This window comes from Ranitomeya variabilis, chromosome 1, assembly GCF_051348905.1.
Source record: "Ranitomeya variabilis isolate aRanVar5 chromosome 1, aRanVar5.hap1, whole genome shotgun sequence".
Taxonomy (NCBI): domain Eukaryota; kingdom Metazoa; phylum Chordata; class Amphibia; order Anura; family Dendrobatidae; genus Ranitomeya; species Ranitomeya variabilis.
The window spans coordinates 11117472-11140952 of NC_135232.1; the positions used below are offsets into that span (position 1 = coordinate 11117472).

Consider the following 23481-nt stretch of genomic DNA (forward strand, 5'->3'; position numbering starts at 1 on the left):
TATAGTATATCTTGACTTCAGCAAAGCATTTGACAAAGTATCTCACACAATCCTTATTGAAAAAATTACTAAGTATGGAATGGACAAGGCAACTGTTAGGTGGATTCATAACTGGCTTAGTGATCGGACACAGAGTGGTCGTAAATGGCTGCACATCCAGTTGGAAGAATGTCTCAAGTGGGGTACCACAGGGCTCTGTCCTGGGCCCTGTATTGTTCAACATCTTTATCAATGATTTAGATGAAGGAATTGAGGGTACACTGATTAAATTTGCTGATGACACAAAGCTAGGAGGGATAGCTAATACTAGAGAACAGAGATGATTACAAAAGATATAAATAAACTGGAGCAGTGAGCAGCAACTAACAGAATGGTTTTTAACAAGGAAAAATGCCAAGTACTATATCTAGGCAATAAAAATGAAAAAAGCATATACAGAATGGGAGGAACAGGGCCAAGCAACAGCACATGTGAAAAAGACTTGGCTATACTAATAGAACATAAACTGAACATGAATCAACAGTATAATGCAGCAGCAAAAAAGGCAAATGCAATTCTGGGATGTATCAACAGAAGCATACAGTCTAGATCACGTGAAGTCATTATTGCCCTCTACTCCTCTTTGGTCAGACCTCATCTGGAATACTGTGTCCAGTTTTGGGCTCCACATTTAAAAAAACATCAACAAACTGGAGCAAGTTCAGAGAAGAGCGACCAGAATGGTGACCAGTCTGCAAACCATGTCCTATGAGGAACGGTTACAGGATCTGGGAATGTTTAGCTTTCAAAAAAGAAGACTGAGAGGAGACTTAATAGCTGTCTACAAATATCTCAACGGCTGTCACATTGTAGAAGGATCATCTTTATTCTCATTTGCACAATAAAAGACTAGAAGCAATGGGATGAAGCTGAATGGGAGGAGACACAGATTAGATAATAGAAAACACTTTTTGACAGAGAGAGTGATCAATGAGTGGAACAGGCGGCCACGAGAGGTGGTGAGTTCTCCTTCCATGGAAGTCTTCAAACAGAGGCTGGACAGACATCTGTCTGGGATGATTTAGTGAATCCTGCTTTGAGCACGGGGTTGGACCAGATGACCCAGTAGGTCCCTTCCAACTCTACCATTCTATGATTCTTGCTCTATGAGCAATCGGCCACGTACTCCGTGCAAATTCACTCTATCAAACGGGTGTCCGATCCACCTATAAGAGGTCTGTGCTGGCAGCATAGTTTTGGCATTTATGTTGTGTTGGAGACTTGATGGTGACTGGATCGAGGTACATACAGCTGTGGCAAAAATTAAGAGACCACTGCTAAATTTTCAGTTTGTTTATTTTTTCTCTTTATAGGAATATTTTTGAGTAAAATGTAAATTGTTCTTGTATTCTATAAAGTACTGACAACATGTCTTCGAATTTCCAAGCACTAAATTTTGAATTTATTTTCAGAAAATGAGAAATAGTTAAAAGAACAAAAAAATGCATTGCTCGCACACCTCAAATAATGCTAAGAAAATAAGTTCATAATCATTTAGAAACAACAATACTAATGTTTTGACTCAGGAAGAGTTCAGAAATCAATATTTTGTGAAATAACCATGATTTTTAATCCCAGCTTTCATGCGTCTTGGCATGCTTTCCACCAGTCTTTCACACTGCTTTTGGGTGACCTTAGGCCACTCCTGGCACAATAATGTAAGCAGTTCTTCTTTGTTTGATGGCTTCTGACTATCCATCTTCCTCTTGATTACATTCCAGAGGTTTTCAATGGGCTTCAGGTCTGGAGATTGTGCTGGCCATGACAGGCATTTGATGTGGTGATCTTTCATCCACACCTTGATTGACCTAGCTGTGTGGCATCGGCATTGTCCTGCTGGAAAAAAACAGTCCTCAGAGTTGGGGAACATTGCCTAAGCAGAAGGAATCAACTGTTTATCCAGGATAACCTTGTATGCGGCTTGATTCGTACGTCCTTCGCAAAGATTAACCTGTCCAATTCCAGCCTTGCTGAAGCATCCCCAGATCATCGATCCACCACCAAATTTTACAGTGGGTGCAGACACTATGGCTTCCACGCCTCTCCAGGTCTCCGTCTAACCATTAGATGACCAAGTGTTGGGCAAAGCTGAAAATTAGACTCATCAGAGAAGATTACCTTACTCCAGTCCTCTATGGTCCAATCCTTATGGTCTTTGGTAAATTTCAGCCTGGCTCTCCTTTGCTTCTCATTGATGAAAGGCTTTTTTCGTGCTTTACATACTTCAGTTCTGCCTCTAGGAGAATGTTACGAACTGTTCTTGCCATGCACTTCACCACAGCTGCCATTTGCCATTCCTTTTGTAGGTCACTTGATGTCATCCTGTGGTTGCTGAGTGACATTCGAATAAGATGATGGTCATCCCGGTCAGTGGAGTCGTTTTCTCCCTCTGCAGGTCTGTAGCTTTGTTGTCCCCAATGTCTGCTGCTTGACCTTATTGTAATGGACTGCCGTCTTAGAAATTTTAAGGATGGAAGCAACGTGACGCTCACTGTGTCTCTCTGCTGGTAAAGCCAGAATTGAGCCCTTCTTTTCCTCACTCAAGACTTTTCTTTTCAACTCCTTTGGCATGGTGAAAAGTTATTTTTTCATTCCTATTACTTTTGAGCTATTTCTAGCACTTGTTTTGCCATCCAGCTTGTCCTATTGCAGGAGGATTGTGAACACCACAGCAGGGTTTTTTTATACTTTCCTTTGTTAAATAAGATTTGGTTCAGGTGATCACCTAATCAGCACATTAAGTAGAATGAGGTGTTCTCTGGTTGGAATTCACCTGACACTGGAATGGAATGGCTGTCAGATATGGAGAGAAGCGGATTTTTAAAAAACTGTGCAGGGGTCTCTTCATTTTTACCAGAGCTGTATATATTCCTACCAGGAACCGGTGGTATATAAACATCCTGTCACATCATGTGCCGCAATATTCAACATAAATTACAGCAGCTGCGCCCTTTTTCCTTTCCTCTGTCAATACCCTTATTGCCCAGCAGGGTAGAGGGCGCCAGAGAGCTGCAAGTTCATGACTAAAAGTGAAGTTTTCCTGACACTTCCCAATTGCAGACACACTTCTCCCATTCCTTCCCAGTGTTCCACTATATCACATGCAGGGACGAGGGCGGCGCCTCTGAGGTTACTGATTCCCCACAGTCACCAGTCCTCAGGACCGCAGTTATCAGAAGAACTGACCGGGCTCATACAGTCCTGACCGCAGAAGACTCCACTCATCTCCAGCAACAATTTACTCACAAGAGATGGAAAAAGAAATAACGCCAGGAACCGGCGCCGTATACCGAACACAACAACACAACCGACAAGTAAGGCTACTTTCACATTTCCGTCTTTCCTCTGCCGTCGCAGTATGTCGATTTTTGAAAGTGCAGAATCCTGCATTTTCCCATAGACTTGTATTGGCGACGTATGTGCTCACGTTTTGTCCGCCGGGCACTGGATCCTGCGAAATGAGACGGCCCGTCTATTACAAAAAGCATTCAAGGGAACGGTTTTCTGTACGTTGTAGCCAGTGTTTCTGACTGCACATGCCCAGCAGGAAATCTCGCACTCACTCTCTTTCCTCCCCGGGACTACAGACGGAAATGTGACAGGACAAACATCCGTCGGTACGTCGCGCCGATGCTTTGTGACGGGTGAGTACGACGCAAATGTGAAAGAAGCCTAACAACCCAGACACCGCACTACCGACAGTCACCACAGGCCCTGAGCCCCGCCCCCTGATCACATGACCGTGACGTCACCACAGGTCCTTCCGCTCTCAGTGCAGCAGCTCCGTCCTGGCTGTGTGCAGCTCGTGTTCTCTGGTGTCAGCCAGCAGCAGATTTCCCGCCATTCCGGTGAGATTACAGGAGGGTTTGGTGGAGTTTTGGTGCTTGTGGTAAATCTGTGAGAGGAGAGTGTGGGGTGAGATCAGAGCTGTTCCTGTGGAGGCTCCTGCTCCATGTGACTGCGGCTCCTCAGTGTTGGGGACGGGCAGCATTGTATGGGGGATGTGCAGCGTCTGCTCCTCATCTCACGGCCCCGCTGGAGGTGTAGTTACCATGGTGACCGTCCTCTGCTGGAGGTGTAGTTACCCTGGTGACCGTCCTCCACTGGCGGTGTAGTTACCACGGTGACCGTCCTCCGCCTACGAGGCTGATAATGAGCGGTCAGATCGGCGGAGGAGGCCGCGGTGGAGTTTTGTGGCTTTTCCTCCTGATAAATGTTGATATTTGGCAGAATTTAGTGCTTGTCGTTCTCTCGTCCCCTGTGATTTCCATCTTCTCCTTCATCATGAAGACGCCGGCAGGACGAGATCCCTCCAGCTGATCCAGTGCTCATCCCTCCTCCTCCTGAATGACCCCGAGGATGGACGAGGACAGGGATGAGACCACCAGAAGATTATTCCACTTGGCCCTGGAGATCGTCTCCCTGCTGAGCGGAGAGGTAACTCCTCTACATTTCTATCAGCTTTATTGTGTTCTGTGACAAGTCCGACATCGGGAGGAGGAAATCCAGAATAGAGAGAAGGATTCTTTCCTGTAAGAGCAGTGATTGTGTGGAGCTCTCTGCCCGGAGGAGTTGTCATGGGGATTCCCTATAAGAGCTGTAGAGGGGCCGGGATGTCTGTCCGGAGGGGAATAATATTCCCGGTTATGGCCCCAGATTACTGGAGACGGTTATTGATCCCGGGATTTCTACTGATTGTCAGATCTGGAGTCGGGAAGGAATCTTCTCCCTAAGTGTCTCTCTCCATACACAGGATTACACAATAGTGAGGAAGACACCGGGGGACGGTGTGACTCCCATCATCCATCTCCAGGAGTCAGGAGGGCGGAGCCCGGGCCCCATCACAGAGCCTCCCCCGCACTCCCTGCTACATGAGAGGAACAAGAAGATCCTGGAGCTCAGCAACAAGATGATTGAGCTGCTGAGCGGAGAGGTGACTGCTGGGACATTATACAGGACTGGAGGATTCTGGGTGATGAGCGGAGAGGTGCCTGCTGGGACATTATACAGCACTGGAGGATTCTGGGTGATGAGCGGAGAGGTGACTGCTGGGACATTATACAGCACTGGAGGATTCTGGGTGATGAGCGGAGAGGTGACTGCTGGGACATTATACAGCACTGGGGGATTCTGGGTGATGAGCGGAGAGGTGACTGCTGGGACATTATACAGTACTGGAGGATTCTGGGCGATGAGCGGAGAGGTGACTGCTGGGACATTATACAGGACTGGATGATTCTGGGTGATGAGCGGAGAGGTGACTGCTGGGACATTATACAGCACTGGAGGATTCTGGGTGATGAGCGGAGAGGTGACTGCTGGGACATTATACAGCACTGGAGGATTCTGGGTGATGAGCGGAGAGGTGACTGCTGGGATATTATACAGCACTGGAGGATTCTGGGTGATGAGCGGAGAGGTGACTGCTGGGACATTATACAGGACTGGAGGATTCTGGGTGATGAGCGGAGAGGTGACTGCTGGGATATTATACAGAACTGGAGGATTCTGGGTGATGAGCGGAGAGGTGACTGCTGGGACATTATACAGTACTGGAGGATTCTGGGTGATGAGCGGAGAGGTGACTGCTGGGACATTATACAGCACTGGAGGATTCTGGGTGATGACTGGAGAGGTGACTGCTGGGACATTATACAGGATTGCACTGGAGGATTCTGGGTGATGAGCGGAGAGGTGACTGCTGAGACATTATACAGGACAGCACTGGAGGATTCTGGGTGATGACCGGAGAGGTGACTGCTGGGACATTAGACAGCACTGGAGGATTCTGGGTGATGAGCGGAGAGGTGACTGCTGGGACATTAGACAGCACTGGAGGATTCTGGGTGATGAGTGGAGAGTTGACTGCTGGGACATTATACAGGACTGGAGGATTCTGGGTGATGAGCAGAGAGGTGACTGCTGGGACATTATACAGCACTGGAGGATTCTGGGTGATGAGCGGAGAGGTGACTGCTGGGACATTATACAGCACTGGAGGATTCTGGGTGATGAGCGGAGAGGTGACTGCTGGGACATTATACAGGACGGCACTGGAGGATTCTGGGTGATGAGCGGAGAGGTGACTGCTGGGGCATTATACAGGACAGCACTGGAGGATTCTGGGTGATGAGCGGAGAGGTGACTGCTGGGACATTATACAGGACCGCACTGGAGGATTCTGGGTGATGAGCGGAGAGGTGACTGCTGGGACATTATACAGGATGGCACTGGAGGATTCTGGGTGATGAGCGGAGAGGTGACTGCTGGGGCATTATACAGGACAGCACTGGAGGATTCTGGGTGATGAGCGGAGAGGTGACTGCTGGGGCATTATACAGGACAGCACTGGAGGATTCTGGGTGATGAGCGGAGAGGTGACTGCTGGGACATTATACAGGACGGCACTGGAGGATTCTGGGTGATGACAGGAGAGGTGACTGCTGGGACATAATACAGGACGGCACTGGAGGATTCTGGGAGTTGAGCGGAGAGGTGACTGCTGGGACATTATACAGCACTGGAGGATTCTGGGTGATGAGCGGAGAGATGACTCCTGGGACATTATACAGCACTGGAGGATTCTGGGTGATGACGGTGTCGCTGTTGTCAGGTTCCTATAAGGTGTCAGGACGTCGCTGTCTATCTCTCCATGGAGGAGTGGGAGTATCTAGAAGGACACCAGGATCGGTACCAGGACGTGATGATGGAGGAGCTCCGGCCTCTTACACCACGAGGTGAGAAGCGAGGCTCCTTGTTGGCTCTGGTGGATGTGATGACTAGAGATGAGTGAATATTTCAATGTTCGGTTCAGATTACGATTGCCAAATTTGCAGAATTCACCAATCATAACTGAACGCCATTACAGTCAATGGGAGGCAAAAACAGACTCATGCACGACACCTTATAACAGCCCCAAATGCTGCCAAAACACATTAAATTATGGGGAGAATCCAAGTGGCCTCAATTCACCCACAGTACTAATTGTAGCATGGCACTGCAGCAATCAGCCAGGCATGAGGTATCGGGGTCTGGGACAAAATTTACAGCTTTCAATTGAACATAACAGTAAGACGAGGTGGGTGAGGGATCGGTGTAGACCTCCTGTCCTGGGAGCCCTGACCCCACATGCAACACCTCTACCTGCTTTCATGTTGAGCCACACTCAGGGGGCACAAATGTGATATAAATTTCGTAGACTACCATTGTCATAAAAATGTAAGGATAGTAACACGGGTAGTTGATTTCAAGGAAGTGGAGGCCTGACGGTCTCTGAGGCCTACTGCAGGGCCGGTTTTAGGCAAAAATGGGGTCCAAGGCAAAAGTTTCAAATGGGGCCCCAAATGCTAACATATTGCACAACACACAGAAACATTTTGGTTGTAGTTACATGCGCTGAGTTCAGGCTGCTAAACGAGTGTGACCAACAATGTTGAAGTCATTCGCCGCTTGTTTCCCAGCCTCTTTCCACCGGCTGAGGAGTAATGATGAGGACAGAATGATTACTAGTAGATAAATCTGTCCATATGCAGTATCATCTTAGCAGCATATCTGCAGTTTTCACTGGGTGATGTGCTGATGAGAACAATGGTTTTTGTTCCGGCATAACCAATCCAATCACTTGACGAATATCCTGCATTTTGCACTCCCCCTAGTCCTCCATATAGTATAATATACACCCCCTAGTCTTCCATATAGTATAATATACTCCCCCTAGTTCTCCATAGAGTATAAAACACTTCCCATAGTCCTTCATAGAGTATAATACACTTCCCATAGTCCTCCAAAGAGTATAATACACTCAATACACTCCCCATAGTCCTCCATATAGTATAATACACTCTTCATAGTCCCCCATATAGTATAATATACCCCCCAGTCCTCCATATAGTATAATACACCCCCATAGTCCTTCATATAGTATAATATACTCCCCCTAGTTCTCCATCTAGTATAATAGACTCCCCATAGTCCTCCATCTAGTATAATAGACTCCCCATAGTCCTCCATCTAGTATAATAGACTCCCCCTAGTCCTCCATATAGTATAATACAGTCTCCATAGTCCTCCATATAGTTTAATATACTTCAGTCCTCCATATAGTATAATACACCCCCATATAGTATAATATACTCCCCCTAGTCCTCCATAGAGTATAATGCATAATTCTGACCTAATGAAGTATAACGCAACCCCCCCCCCCCATAGAATATAATGCAGTCGCCCATAGAATATAATGCAGTCCTACAATATTTTGGCCATTACGTGCTCACTGATATATACCGTATTCATGGGCGTGGAGAGCAGTGAAGATTCATTCCCTTTAGTAACGGGCACATGTGATTGCCCAGCAGCAGAAAGCCTGCACCTGCGGCTACTGTGTCCGCTATTAAAGTGAAATTCATATTCACTGCTCTCCACTCCCATAGTCCCTCTCATCTCTCGGTGCCAGCTTCAGTGCATAGCGGTGGGAGGGACTATGGGCATGGGGAGCAGTGAATTTAAATTTCTCTTTAACAGTGGGCACAGGCTTTAGCCACAGCAGTCGGCTCTTGCCTCCTTTCACCCGCTTCTCTGCTGCTTCACTGGCACCAGGCAGGCCCCTGAGTCACAGGCCCCATAGCGGCACACCATGCAGCTGCTATTAGCGACATGCCACTGGCTGGGGCGGACACTAATAGCTTGGGGCCCTTGTTTAAGAAATGTGTTTGGGCCCCCCTCCCTGCCCGGTACGCTGCTTATGAAGATGGCAATCTGGCAATGGAACCCTGGAGTCTCGGGCTCTGAGAAACAAATCAGATTGCCCTCATTATGACTTCCTTGCAAGCAGGGGCCTACATAGCAATCACAGGGCCCCCACAGCTCTAAAAAATATATATATTATATTTTTTCACTGAGATGGAGACGTGATCAGCCCATGTGATAGGTACCTCGCCTGTGGGTGTGGTTATAGTCTATGTAATGGATTTTTTTTTGTTTGGCACTTGTTCTGTGTGAGGAGCTAGGCTGGAGTGAGCCTGAATTGGTTTTGTCAGTTTACATATACTACCAAGACTGATAGCAACCCTGGGAATGGCACCTGGCGGACGCCGCTGACCAGGCAGCCACTTAGTTAAGCCCGTCCCATGCAAGGGTGAGTCTGAGACCAGTGTTTCTCCAAGTTGGAGTATGTTTGTGTTTTTCTCTTACTTTCTGCCATTAACTGTTTAAAGTGTTAATAAACCACTGAAGTTTGGACTGAAAGCCTGTGTGTTGCCTCATTACTGCGGTCCTGCCACTGCCTACCAGAGCAAATCCCTACATTTCGGTGGCTTGAACACGGGCATACGCAGTAAGGCCAGGCAGTTTTTGCTTATTTTTACTCTGGACTCCAGCTTATGTCCTGGGTGAAAGGAGTGGAGCAAACCCAGTCGGGGAACTCTGCAGAAATGGAGGCCACAATAAAAGTACTTATGGAGGCCATGCGATAGCAGCATCCGGCTACGCAGCAGCAGCAGGATGCCATGCGACAGCAACAGCAAGAGGTTATGCAGTAGCAGCAGATATTTAATCAACAGCAGCAGGAAACCAACCAGCTGTTGATACAGCTCATCACGGCGTCGCAGACAACAGGAGCTTCACGGGGGAGTCCATGATGTCTGGAAAGCGATTCGTACAGCGATCCCCAAAATGGAGAAATCTGACAACGTTGAGACGTACCTGGAGATGTTCAAGGGAGTGGCTGAGAGGGAGAGACTACCCCAGGACCAGTGGGCAGAAGTCATTGCTCCGTTTCTGGCCCCAGGACCTATGAAAGCCTATCAAGACCTACCTCCTGAGCAGAGGGAGGACTACACGATCGTCAAGGGTAAGATAATGGCACGTCTTGGGGTAAATGTGTTAGTCTGCGCCCAGCAGGTACACCAGTGGGAGTTTAACCCCTCCAAGCCAGCTCGGTCCCAGTATTATGACCTGTTGCACTTATTCCAAAAGTGGTTGCATCCTGAGGTACTGTCTCCCACGGCTGTGCTGGACCGCATAGTGACATAGTGATAGTAAATTTTGGAGGGCTTTGCCCCACTCCCTACAATCATGGGTCGAGCAAGCATCCCCTACTAATGCGCTCCAGATGATGGACCTGATAGAACGATATGGGGCTACCAAAGAGCTCCAGGGAGGGACTCCCCAGAAGGTGACCGAAAGGTTCCCTAAGTCTCTACCCCTGGCTTGGTGAGCAGAGCCCAGGAAGGCTGCTCAAGACTTGTCTGGGGGAGAAAGGGGCCCCATAGTCTGCTGGCGGTGCCAGGAGCCTGGCCATATGAGAACTGATTGCCCCCATAGGCTGAGTCCATGGACACAAACTTTGGGTATTGCCAATCCCATTATGCCGAACTGATTTGCGCAACCGGCACCCCGGAGGGATCCAATATGGGACATTTGTGTAAAGTTGATGTGGAAGGCATCCCAGCTGTGGCCCTACTGGACTCAGGGAGTCTCGTGACCCTGGTACGAGCCAGCCTGGTGCAAACCAGTGAGTATACTGGTCGGAAAATTGGGGTGTTGTGTATACATGGGGACTTAAAAGACTATCCTACCGCACTAGTGGTGATAAACACGCCAGCGGGGAGGCGGTGCCATGAGGTGGGGGTTGTGATTAACTTACATTATAAATTGATTTTCCTTTATTTTCTGTACTTTGGCCAACAGTTGCCTCACCCAATGGACAATTGCCGACACCGGTGGCAACCAGGTTACATTCTCCAGAAGTGGGACATGAACCTGGTGGCCCAGAGGAAGAAGTATTGGCAGTAGGGGTAACCTCCCCTTCGGGTGGAGGAGGGGGAGAATTCTCCCATAGAAGTGATGGCTGGGGATGAGGAAGACTTGCCGCAAGGACCTGAATTGTCAGACTTAAATGTATTGGGCGATAATTTTGGTACAGTGCAACTACAAGACTCTACTTTGTCTCGAGCCAGGGAAAATGTACTGTTTATTAACGGGGAACCCCAGCAACCTGGGGCAGCCACAGTGTTGCCATGCTTTGAGCTAAACCGAGACCTGTTGTATTGAGTCGAGAAAATATGTGGGGAAATGGTAGAGCAGTTACTGGTACCTCAGGTATAACGTAGGCTGGTAATGGACCTAGCGCATGTACTTGGTGGGCATTTGGGCCAAAAGAAAACCCTAGACCAAATTTTGCAGAGGATTTACTGGCTAGGGGTCCATGAAGAAGTTAAACAGTATTGTAATTCCTGTGCAGTATACCAGGTAACCAGTCACCAGCCACACTTTTGAAGTCCTCTACTTATTATAGAGGTACCTTTCGAAAGAGTGGCAATGGATCTGGTCAGTCCTGTCAATAAGTCAGCAAGGGGGCACCAACACATCCTAGTAGATCTAGATTATGCCACCCGGTATTCTGAGGCCGTTCCGCTTCGCCACACGTCAGCTAAGCTCATAGCAAAAGAACTCATGGGTATGTTTTCCCAGGTGGGGATTCCGCAAGAGATTTTATCAGACCAAGGAACCCCTTTATGTAAAAAATTATGAAAGAACTCTGCCGCTTGTTAAATATCAAACAGTTGCGCACATCAGTTTATTATCCCCAAACAGATGGTCTGGTAGAAAGATTCAATAAGACGCTAAAGAGCATGCTAAAAAAGCCGTTTCTAAAGATGGGAAGGATTGGGATCTCTTACTACCATATTTGTTGTTTGCAGTGCGGGAGGTGCCCCAGGCATCTATTGTAGGGAGATTAGAATAGAGATAAGGAATAGAATAGAATAGGAGTGATAGTAAGGTGCAGGCAGCATGGGGTTACTCAGTGGGGGGGTGGGAGTTAGAGCAGGGCAGAGCATCAGGGATATAGGAGAAGTACTTCTTGATTAGGCAGCAGAGCCCGGGCAGCCTTGCCCAGGGCGAGGTGTGAGAGCAGTGAAGCTGAAAGCTCACAGACCATGGGGATAAAGCTGCTACAGCAGGTAGGGGCCCCAGGCAAGCCATGAAGTCAGTAACGGTCAGGAGCAGATAAGCCAAAAGACAGAAGTAGGTCAGGAAACAAGCCAAGTCAAAACCAGGGAGTCAATACACTGAACGGAAACACTGAGTCAAGATGGGAATAGGGGAAAACAGAGACACGGGTTCAGACAGCAAACGCAGCAGGACAAATCAGAGCAATCAGAGTCAGCTACAGCAGCACTAGGTAAAAACTATAACTGACATCGCCTGCAGGAAGCAGCAGCGATAAATAGCCAGCCTGAACTCAGACAGAGGCTGAGAAAGGTTAACTCTTGACATGACCAGACCGGGAAAAAGGGAAAACAGGACTCAAAATGCGGTCTGGATGACACCTGTGCTGCCAGTGTGTTGAATGCCCTGCTGAATAGTAAAGTTAAACTATTGGAAAAGAACTGTGACTCTGAGATGTTTTGTGGAGCTTGGGAACGAGGAACAAGAGTGACAGAACCTGAGAGGAACCTGGCTGTGACTGTAAGTGTACTGCTGTGCACGCTGCACATGCAGCCGAAGGGACACTGTATTGTATCTGTGGGGCTTCAGGGTGTGGGAACAGAACAGCCAGCTACCACAACTACCACCCTTGCTGCCTTACATATACACGGCCTTCCCTTTATGCAGGTTCAGCGGAGACAGCCATTGATCAAACTCAGCCTGGAGAACTGTTCAAAACTCTTCAGCTGTTTGACTGCAACCTCCATGGCATATCAATTTTAATACTGCCTGATTGCGGTGAGCACTGGCTGCGCAGTACGGAGGTGGTGGGGATTCGCTCTGCACTGTTGGAACGCGAGTCTCAATAAGGCAGAAGTTGAGGGTGCAGGTAGAGGCCCTAGAGGAGGAGGCAGAAGCATTGGAGGAAGTGTAAGTGTAAGGAAGTGTAGAGGTTTATCCTGCAAGCCTTGGGGATTCCAAGACTTGTGGAGCAGCGTCTACCCCCACAGCCACCAGAGTAACCCAGTGCCCAGTCAGTGAGATGTAACGCCCTTGGCCATGCTTACTTGTCCAAGTGTCTGTGGTGAAATGCACCCTGGTAGACAGAGATTTAGTCAAGAAATGGGTGATGTTGTCTGCGACATGCTGGTGTAGCGCAGGCACAGCTTTCTTCAAAAAATAATGGCGACTGGGTAATTGGTACTGGGGGAAAGTGATGGCCATCAGCTTTTGGAAACTGTCTGTATCAGGCGGAAAGGCAGCATTTCCGTGGCCAACACATTAGAGATAGTAGGAGGAAACAATCTTTTACGTAACCACAACTGTGGAACCATGGGCTGGCTGCAGTGCTGAGAGAGGGAGGAGTACGGGGAACCCGGACAAACTGCTGGACCGTGAGAGAGGTGCAGGCAGAGATATTACATTGGATTGCAAAAAGATGTGGTGTGCTCGTTCTCTGAGATGGGCCTAAAACAGCAGGCATGTCTGCATCCGTTACAGCTAATGGTAGGCTTTCAGTCAACATGACTGGAGCGGGTAAAGAACCCGAGGTTCTGAGGTTGAAGACCTGCGTCTCAATATTTGGCATGGTAACAGAGGAGGAGGAAGGAGCAGCAGATGCGATTGATGGAGCGGCTAATGGTTGTTGAGGTCCGCAGGTCCGCATTGTTGCGCAGTGGGTTTCCCAGAGTTACGCATGTTGATTGCGTATATGAAGGTTCATACTTGTAGTAGTCACGTTATTGCACTTTTTAACTCTAAAAAAACACCAGTACACAGGCAAATGTTCTTACCTGTCCAGGCCTCTAACAATTGCACTATCAAGGTGCAGCGGACCCAAGTTAAGATGATAACTACACAGGTGCAGTAATACCGTTGAGGCAGCCAGCCTACAATCAGGGATTGGCCGCTTGGTACACCAGTGCAAACAAATAATCTTTATGTGGCGATGTTCATACAGAAATGCAAAGTATATGGCTCAAAGCCTATTAATGACGCCATATGGTGGGCTAACCAGTGCTGACTATAATGCTGTTGTGAATTCCGTTCTTGGGCTCCCTCCGGTGGTTGTAAATGGCACTTTTGTGAATTCGGCCCTTGGGCTCCCTCTGGTGGTTTTTTAGTGGAACTGCTGCTCCTTGGGTTTAGCATTAGCAGCTGCTTCCACTGATCGTCTCTCCTGGCTCTGCTATTTAACCTGGCTCTGGCCTTCAGCCAGTGCCAGCTGTCAATGTTTCTTGGTTGGATTCAGATCTCTCCTTGGATTTCTCTGATAGCCTGTCCATTTCAGCAAAGATAAGTCCTTGCTTGTTCTTTTGTTGTCCACCTGCTGTGGACTTAATCGCTCAGCTCATGTTATGTTTTTTCTTGTCCAGCTTTTCAGTATGATATATTCAACTTAGCTGGAAGCTCTGAGGAAGCAGATTTGCCCTGCACACCGTGAGTCGGTATGGAGATTATTTTTGTAAACTCTGCGTGGATTTTTTAGCTTTTAATACTGACCGCACAGTATCCTTTCCTGTTCTGTCTATTTAGGTAGTTTTGGCCTCCTTTGCTAAATCCTGTTTTCATTCTGTGTATGTCATTTCCCTCTCCACTCACAGTCAATCTTTCCTTTGGGGGTTTTCTCTGAGGCAAGATAGCTTTCTGTTTCCATCTTTAGGGGTAGTTAGTTCTCAGGCTGTGACGAGGTGTCTAGGGAGTGACAGGAACATCCCACGGCTACTTCTAGTGTTGGTGTTAGGATTAGGAACTGCGGTCAGTACAGATACCACCTCCTCAGAGCTTGTCCCATGTTGCTTCTTAACCACCAGGTCATAACAAATGCATCCCGTGTGAACAGAGGCCACAGTTTACAGAACCATATGGGCCCAGCTGCACCCTGAAAAATATATAAAGTGCACAAAAACATAACAATGTATGTAAGGTATTGGTTGATATTATGGCCACAATACTTAAACTGGCAACCCACGTCAAGGGTCCTTACATTTGCCAGTCCTAGTCTTAACAACAAAAAACACCATAAGAGGAAAAAGCTCCACTAAACACGATTTGGCTATGTGCCTCAGTTAAGTAGTAATCCACTACTTGGATTCTGCTGGTACGGGAAATTGGGAAACGCATTGGTGTGTAGCTCTATTGTTGCACATCCCAAATATGTAACTTTCACACCTATACCACTACTTGGGGTCGAGTTATTCAATAACTCTCATACACAAATGGAAGCACATGGCTGCAAACAAAGAACTGGTTTCTGCTAGCCAACACATTCTGGAGGGAGGGGGGCTGAGTGGTTTAGAATTACTCAGAGTGGGAAGGAGAGCTATCTAGGCAGGGAGAAGAAGGAGGGGCTGTGGGGGGAACCACAGCTGCAGTGTGTGTCTTACACAGACCTAATGGATGTAGGAGAGCTTAGTGTGCATGATAATATAGAATCAAATACGTCATATTTCCTGACAAACACCAAACCTAATTCCCCTTTCACCACAGCCTTGCTTTTTCCCAGCCATGTTGCTCAGATAGTGTGGCAGCACAGTATTAGCAACAAAAAATTAGATTTTCAACCCTGCACCACCTCTACAAACAGCTGAATTTCAGCAGCAGTAAATTACAAGGTGAAATATGGCGTGCGGTATTGTGGTAGTCAAAGAAAAAGAACTGTTTGAGTGTGGATGAGGCCTGGATGACAAATAAGATATGCTACAAACTGTTTTAAAGTCAGGTTCCTTACTGTATGATGTTAGGAACACAAGAATTTTGTGTGACTTCTGGTTCAGTCCTCTATAACACACTAGATGCTACAAACTATTTGAAAGTCAAGTCCCCTATTGTACGACACTAGGAACAGAAAAAATATTTTGGTTATGTGCGTGAGATCTGCAGACAGCTTAATTTCAACCCAACAAAATCACAAAGTGTGATACGGCGGGTTGTCTAAATTTTTGAAACAGAAAAATTTTATATTTTTTTAATGTGCCTTAGCTCTGCAGACAGGTTCAAAACACCGCTACAAAATGACAATGTGGGATACAGCAGGCTGTTTCACATTTAGCTAGCGAAAAAATATTAATTAGAATGCTAGACTCGTGCATTGAGCACAATAGAAGCAGTGCACAACACACTTGTAGGACATGTGCCCTGCTGGCTTTGTCTGTGGACCTCAGTAACGGCCAAAAAAATGCTGGAAGGTAAATTTTAGGGCTCATTTCCACATGTGAGTCACAAGTCCGTATCTCGCATGTGGAAACCAAGCTGTGGAGCCGGCACTCAGGAGCGGAGCGTGCGGCCGCATAGGAACACATGGAGCTGCACAGCTCCGCTCCTGAGTGCCGGCTCCACAGCTTGGTTTCCACATGCGAGATACGGACGTGTGTCTCGCATGTGGAAATGAGCCCTTACAGACACACTGGACTGGAAAAAAAAAGTTTACAAGAACGCCGCGCCTCTGAGCTCTGCAAACCCCCTCCTCTCTTCAAACATGTGACAAACGCTCATGATACACCACCATTATCGCTGATAAAGTGCTGAAAATACTTTTGTGGCAACGCAAATATTTTCCCGCACTTTATACCGAATGTTAAAGATTTTATAAAATTCTTATCGTGTTTTCGATCAGGAAACCGAATGTGCCGTATTTGTGCAGAATTCTTGTTTGGCGATCGTTTTGCGAACAAATTCCTTATTACTAGTGATGACATCTCTTCAGCGTCATCCTATAATAGATGAGTTTTCTCCAGACTTGCTCTGGTTTTCTCTACATTTTCTCCGTCTGACAACAGCTTTAATTTCCCTGATTATTTTCATCTGATCTGTGAGTCGCGGTTTCTCCGGTGTCGTCACGTCTTCATCAGTCTTGAGTCTTCATCCTCGACAGATTCATTCAGAATCTTTCACCTTCCTTAGAGCATCGGTCACATTTTCTCTGCAGATGTCCCGTCCTTCTGTCCGTTCTCTCCTGTGAGTTCTTTCGGTCCCTAAGTCTGTTGTGGATTGTTCCTCAGCAGAGTCGGGGTTAATTTACTGATCATTTTCCCCCTAATCCGCTGTCGCTCGTCCGTCCCTCAGAATCGGTGCAGGCTCAATGTCGTCATCAGTCGTGGTCGGTGTCCGGCTCCTCCCTCTTAGCTGACACTTGTGTCTCCTTCCTTGGACTCCTCCTTCATTCTCTCTCTTCTTCTTTGTGACAAATAACTTTCTCCGTTCTGTGCACAAAGTCCTGGATAAATATCGGCACCGGACCGTCCCTCAGATCTCGAAACACGAGTCGCTGTCCTGACATAAAGATGGAACAGCATCTGGTAAAATAGTTCTTTCTTTATTTTCAGTCCATTAAAAATTTACAAAAATTCCAAAGGTTGCATAGACAGGGCAAGGCAGCAAGACGCGTTTCAAATGCTCACTTGCGTTCTTTATCACAGCTTCTTTTTTCCTTAAGTATATTATATTATCTGGTGTGGATCCACCTGATTCCGTGCAAGTTGGACTTCAAGTATTAGGTGAGCTGGCTTTCTCTTTACTATATGTGACTAAAGATGGAACGTGGTGGAGCCGATCACCTGTCAGAGTCTGACATGGAGGCTTTCCGGCCGTTCTCCGGCCCCTGCGTAGAAGCCAGAACTTTCCATACTGGAGGAGAAGGTCGGATCACCGCGCACTCCTCTCTATAGGATGTTAAAGAAATGGTTCATTTCTATTCTGTTCCTTAAACTGAATAAAATACAAGAAAATAGTCTTATGCAAGAATGGCCTATGTTCCAGTTATCATCTCTCTACGCACAGACTTTTTTATGGCCTGATGTTGTTTTTTTTTCACAATTCCAAAAAATTGGTCAAGGACACATTGTGGTTTCCAAATTCTATGATGATATAGGATAACCAGTGGTTATTAACCACCCAAAATTCTGTGGATTCAGCCCAATTCTTCCTGAGAAGTTCAACTTTTGAACCACTCTGAGGTCACTCTGAAATATAGAAAGTTCCTCCACATTTCTCATGTAATTTATCTCATATCCCAGGATGTTTGACAACCCATTGTATAACTCACATTTCTGCCAATTTATTGTGAAATGCCTCTATTCCCTTTCATCTTGCCGTATAAAAGATAACCATATCCAATAATAAACTGTGATGTTTCTCCTTGAGGAGAGCGGCAATTGTGAGTACGGAGTGTTATAGGCCATGCAGTGCCCCATGGGACATATGCAAATTTCCGCTTCCCAGATGCAGAGAAGTGGACTTCAGCGCCTCCTATAACATTTTTCCTCCCATGAGACATAACATTTTTTATCTTTACACAGACGTTATGTTCTCTGCAGGATGAATTTTGCATTGTCCCGTATGTGCTGAAAAACTGGAAAATATTCAAAGTGAAGTGAAACCGTTATTAAAAACCCGCAATTTCACATTTATTTTTTGGGTTTTGTTTCTCTGCATTTATTGGGCGGTAAGAACGACCTCGCTGTAATTTTCCAGGTCGGTTATGGTGACACAATCTTGTGTGTTTGGGGTTTTTTTAGAATATATTTTCTTGATTATAATATCAGCCCTTTCCCTGACACCCATCACTTTATCTTCTGTTATCAGCGCTGTCTGACGGCTTCTCTTGAATGGAGCGCTGACCTTTTTATGGGACCATTTTGGGGGCACCTGTGACCTTTTGATTTTTTTTTTATGGCGTTCACCGTGTAAGATAAATCCTGACATGGCAATGACAAATATAGTTATTTTTTATTTGTTAAAAAAAATGTTGTTCTTAATTTGGGGAACAATCAAATATAATGGGGACTTGAACCTAAGATCCTATAAATACTGGGCTTCATAGGAAAACCTTGGTGGCAAGGACAGGGGTCTTCGACAGGCCCCCGGCAGCCATTGCAACCCATTGCTGGGGCCCTGCAATCAAGTGACTGATTGGCAGCACCCAACCGCTTACCTGGTACTGTCAGGGTGTCAGCGGCAGTGAAATGGTTATACGGCAGCAATCAGAGCTCGCCCCACAGACCCGCACCTGGCGTCCTTCATACATGACACCAGATATCAGGAAGGGGTTAAAGAGCCTTATCACATGACGTCAGAATGCACGGGGAGGGGAGTCCTTGCCTCAAGGGCTCAATGACCACAAAATGTCAGGAGTTCCGCTCTTCCTCTTCATGGGGTCCGATCACAACTATATAATTGGGATGGTGACGCAGGTGTTGGCCCTGCAGGGACATCGGGCAGCACAAGCTGGGGGGGAGGAGTAATAATAAGTTTTTCGGTCTCCCTTAACCCCATCACGACATGCGCTGTACATGTGCCGGCCACCACGCTGAATCAAATGGTGACCAGTTAAAGATGAAAAGTTGTTTCTTTTTTAATAAAAAACGTGTACATGTTTGGTATCTGCATACTCGTACTGGCCTGGAGAATCCTATTGCCAGGTCATCTTCACTGTATAGTGAACATGATAAATAAAAAAACTCAAAATAACAATTGTGAAATTGCACTTTTCTTGCAACTGTCCTGTAAAAAGCGAGCCCTCGTACTGCTATGGGGATGAAAAATAAACCGTTATAGCTATATCGAGGTGGATGTTGAGATTTATCTTTATTAAAAGAGAAATATGCAGTAACTCGTCTATTAATAGGAGGACGGGAGGTTCTCTCCTCTTAGAGTGATCCCAGAGGATCCTGTCCAGGAGGGAAGCCATGTCCTCATGGTGACGTCATGAGTTTATCAAAAAACAACCACTGGTAAATGGTAACCGTCCTTCCCCCAATCTCCATAATGGTGAATTAGGAAAGAAAAAACCGCTGGATAGAAATGTGGAGCTTTCTCCAGCTCTTCTGTGGTTCCATCCCTGGTGGAAACGAAACTTGGAGAAGCTGTTTCTTAGTACGACTCCTCCATGTGAATGGTGAGGGTCTTCTCTGTCCCTCTCCTCAGGGTCCTCATTCTCAGAGTCCAGAGCAGAGAGCATTAGGCTTTGGCCTCGCTGATTATCACTTCATACTTGGTGTTCACAATGTGCTGGGACCTCAGTGATGAGGACCACAACAATGTAATTTAGCCCCTGATACATAAACCTAGAATTATGGGTTCTGAGAGACGTGTCTCATATATAGACAGATACACGGCAGGTCATGTATTCAGTCTGTGTGTCTCCACAGATGGATCCAGGAGGAGAAGTCCACCAGAGAGATGTCCCCGTCCTCTGTATTCCCAGGACTGTCCGGAGGAGAATCACAACATCCCGGAGGATCATCAGGTAGATGACACTGAAGCCCCCACAACATCTGACCATGAAGTGATGGGACCTGAGCTCATCTTACATTTTACTTTTTAGGGTGAAGATCTGATTGATATTAAGGTTGAGGTTATACATGGAACACAAGAGGCGATCGCAATATGGGCCGATCAGCAGGGTGAGGAGGGGAGACTGTCATGTCTGTTCTGTGGTCACCTACTACTACTCCCATCATCTCATCATCACATGACACAATGTATTCCATCACTGTGTGTCTCCTACAGATGGATCCAGGAGGAGAAATCCACCAGAGAGATGTCCCCGTCCTCTGTATCCCCAGGACTGTCCGGAGGAGAATCACAACATCCCGGAGGATCATCAGGTAGACGGAGCTGTGCCCTGTACCGGATCTGTATATGGGGGGACATTTCTGATCGAGGTCATAGGTGTCACAGATTTTGGTGGTTTCTTGTATTGTGTTGATCGTTACATCTGATATATCAGGAGGAAGATCCGACTAAGAATAAAGTGAAGGAAGAGACAGAAGAAGAAGCAATGACAAAGGGGAATCAGCCGTGTGTGAGTGACGGGAAGGAGGAGATTCCGGGAGATGTTTCCACAGGTATGTGATAATGACCGGCGTGTGATGACGATGACCGGCATGTGACATCGTGTGGAGTCTCCGATGCAGTGAAGCTTTATCTGCTGTCCACATCACAGTAGAAATGTCCGGTGATGGCGCGGCTGCTCCTGTAGAGTCCAGCGGTGCACCGATGAATAACGGGGCTGCCTTCACACCTTAATGATTGAGGAAGCACAGATTTAGTTTTCCTTTACCTTTGTGAATATTTCTTTCATCCTTTCTGTCCATATTTTTCTTCCACAAGTCCCGTGCTGCCATATAAATGACTGAGCTTGTGTTACAGGTTATGACTCTCCCCGTCATATGGATCTCGGTGATGTAGCAGCCTCTGCCTGGTGTTGACGAGTGACAACACATGTCACATGTAGAGTCGTCCTACCTGTCCCCTCTGTTTGCCTCTCACTGCCTCCTGGACTGAGGCCGACGTTCTGGTCCCTCTACATCCAGGCCGGCCGCCCGGTGGCATGAAGAGCCCTGTGGTAAGTCAGGAAGTGCCATGCTATGGAGGTGTGGGTCTGACATACGGCTATCATCCCTCTGCCACTATGGAGGCCATCTTGGATGTAGAATGACCAGAACACCAGTCTCAGTCGGAGGACAGCGGAGGACACCAAGTAGGTGACAGTACATGACAAATGTTTAGTCCCTCCTCTGTGCCAGGGTGGAGAATTGCTTTATCATAAAAGTGATTACGAACTTGTATGTACAAACAGTTGCGATGGCCACATTTATAGTTCTCGTTATCTGACAATCATGTTGGTTTTTGAGACCTGGATCAATGAACGTATAAACATGGAGACAAGATATTGCCCCGAGTGGGCGCCCCTTACCATACAGGGATTATATCCCGTCAGGATGTCATTTATGGCCGATATTAAAATATGGATAGATTCACTATATGGAGAAAAGTATTGGGCCACCCCCATCAGTCATTGCATTCTGGCTTCTCCTTCAGTCCCTTTTGCCCCCTGGTATATAACATTCAGCCCTTTTGCTCCCCAGTGTATAACATCCAGCCCCATTTTCACCCCCTGGTGTATAATATCCATGTAACGCTCGCACCCAGACTGGTTGGCGCAGGCGTGCGGAGTTGTGGCCCCACTGGATCACTGACCAGACTATCCTGGAAGGGGCATGACTAAGTAGCTTCCTTGGTGTTCGCTGGAGCCTCTGATGGTGAGGTCAGACTTGTGCTTCAGGTAGCTACCAGGTACCACTCCAGGGTGGTGTCTGGCTGTGGCTGCTGATCCCACTGGGGGAGCAAACACAGGCAGACAGGCACCACGGCTGTGACACTGACAGGCGGATGGGCACTGCAGAGACACTGGCGGGCAAACGGGCGCGACTGAGACCCAGGCAGGCGGGCACGGCTGGCAGACAGGCGGGCACGGCTGAGATACTGGCAGGCATGTGGGCACGGCTGGCAGGACAGGCGGACAGGGTTGATACTCTGGCAGGACAGGTAGGAACCAGTATACAAACGGGTATATGGAACTGGTATGAACCTGTTCAGACAGGTGGGTATATGGGAACAGGTAGGGACCTGTTCAGGCTGGACGATATAAGGAAACAACAAGGGACCTGTTCGGCAAGTTGCAGAACGGATGTACAGCAAGACCACAAGAGAGGATGCAGAAACAGAACCACAAGAGGTGGAGCCAAGAGCAGAAACGTAGAAAGCAGAGATGAGAGGAGAGGCTAAGAGCAGAGAAGGAGGAGGTGGAGCCAAGAGCAGAACCTCTGGAGGTGGAGCCAAGAGCAGAACCTCTGGAGGGGGAGCCAAGAGCAGAACCGCTGGAGGTGGAGCCAAGAGCAGAACCGCTGTAGGCGGAGCCAAGAGCCAGAAGGCGCCAGAGCCACAGGTTTGTGGCAAGTAGAGCAGAGAAGCGCAGAACCACAGGTTGTGGCGAGCAGAGCAGAGAGGCGCAGAGCCACAGGTTGTGGCAAGCAGAGTAAAGAAGCGCAGAGCCACAGGTTGTGGCAAGCAGAACAGAGAGGCGCAGAGCCATTGGTTGTGGTGAGCAGAGCAAAGAGGGGCAGAGCCACTGGTTGTGGTAAGCAGAAAGAGAGAACACAGAGGTACACACAGCAGAGTGTGAATTGCAAACAATCAAAGAATGGACATAGACGAGAGTTCAGACAGGGACAGACTCAGATACAAGAAGAGGACGTGGATATAGGCCTGCGAATTGCAGCCCTCAGAGACAGAACAGGACTTGGCAGCTCAGTAGCAAATACTAACTGAGGGAAATAGTTTGCTCAGGTGTCCTCCAATGGGTGAGGACGCCTTAAGTATCAGAGGCCTCTAGGCAATTATGCGGGGACACCTTAGGAAGGTGCACAGTCTCAATAAGAATCTGGAATTGCCAGCGCTGACCCCTATGCACACAGCTAGGAGGCGTGCTCAGAGCAGACAGACATGAGGCACACCGCATGGCCCGGGGTGAGTGTTGATGTATCAGGCAGGTGGGGGATGGAAGACCATGCAGTGATGCCGGCAGGGTTGTTACAATCCAGCCCTGTTGCCCCCCGGTGTATAACATCCTGCCACGTTTCCCCCCCCCCCCCCCGTTTATAACATTATTTATTATTTAGTTATACAGCACCATTAGTTCCATGGTGCTGTACATGAGAAAATGGTTCCATA

At 47.5% G+C, this 23481-nt stretch overlaps 1 protein-coding gene across 1 annotated transcript in view; it reads left to right on the top strand.

The window, feature by feature from the left end:
* The window catches only part of LOC143793366 (uncharacterized), a 75683-nt gene that overhangs the window by 48927 nt on the left and 3275 nt on the right, over nt 1-23481 (top strand). Inside the window, exons 12-17 of the mRNA XM_077280275.1 lie at nt 4796-4972; nt 6653-6776; nt 20115-20212; nt 20291-20369; nt 20476-20573; nt 20696-20813. Of these exons, the coding sequence (XP_077136390.1) occupies nt 4796-4972; nt 6653-6776; nt 20115-20212; nt 20291-20369; nt 20476-20573; nt 20696-20813 (694 nt within the window). The remainder of the gene's footprint in view (nt 1-4795; nt 4973-6652; nt 6777-20114; nt 20213-20290; nt 20370-20475; nt 20574-20695; nt 20814-23481) is intronic.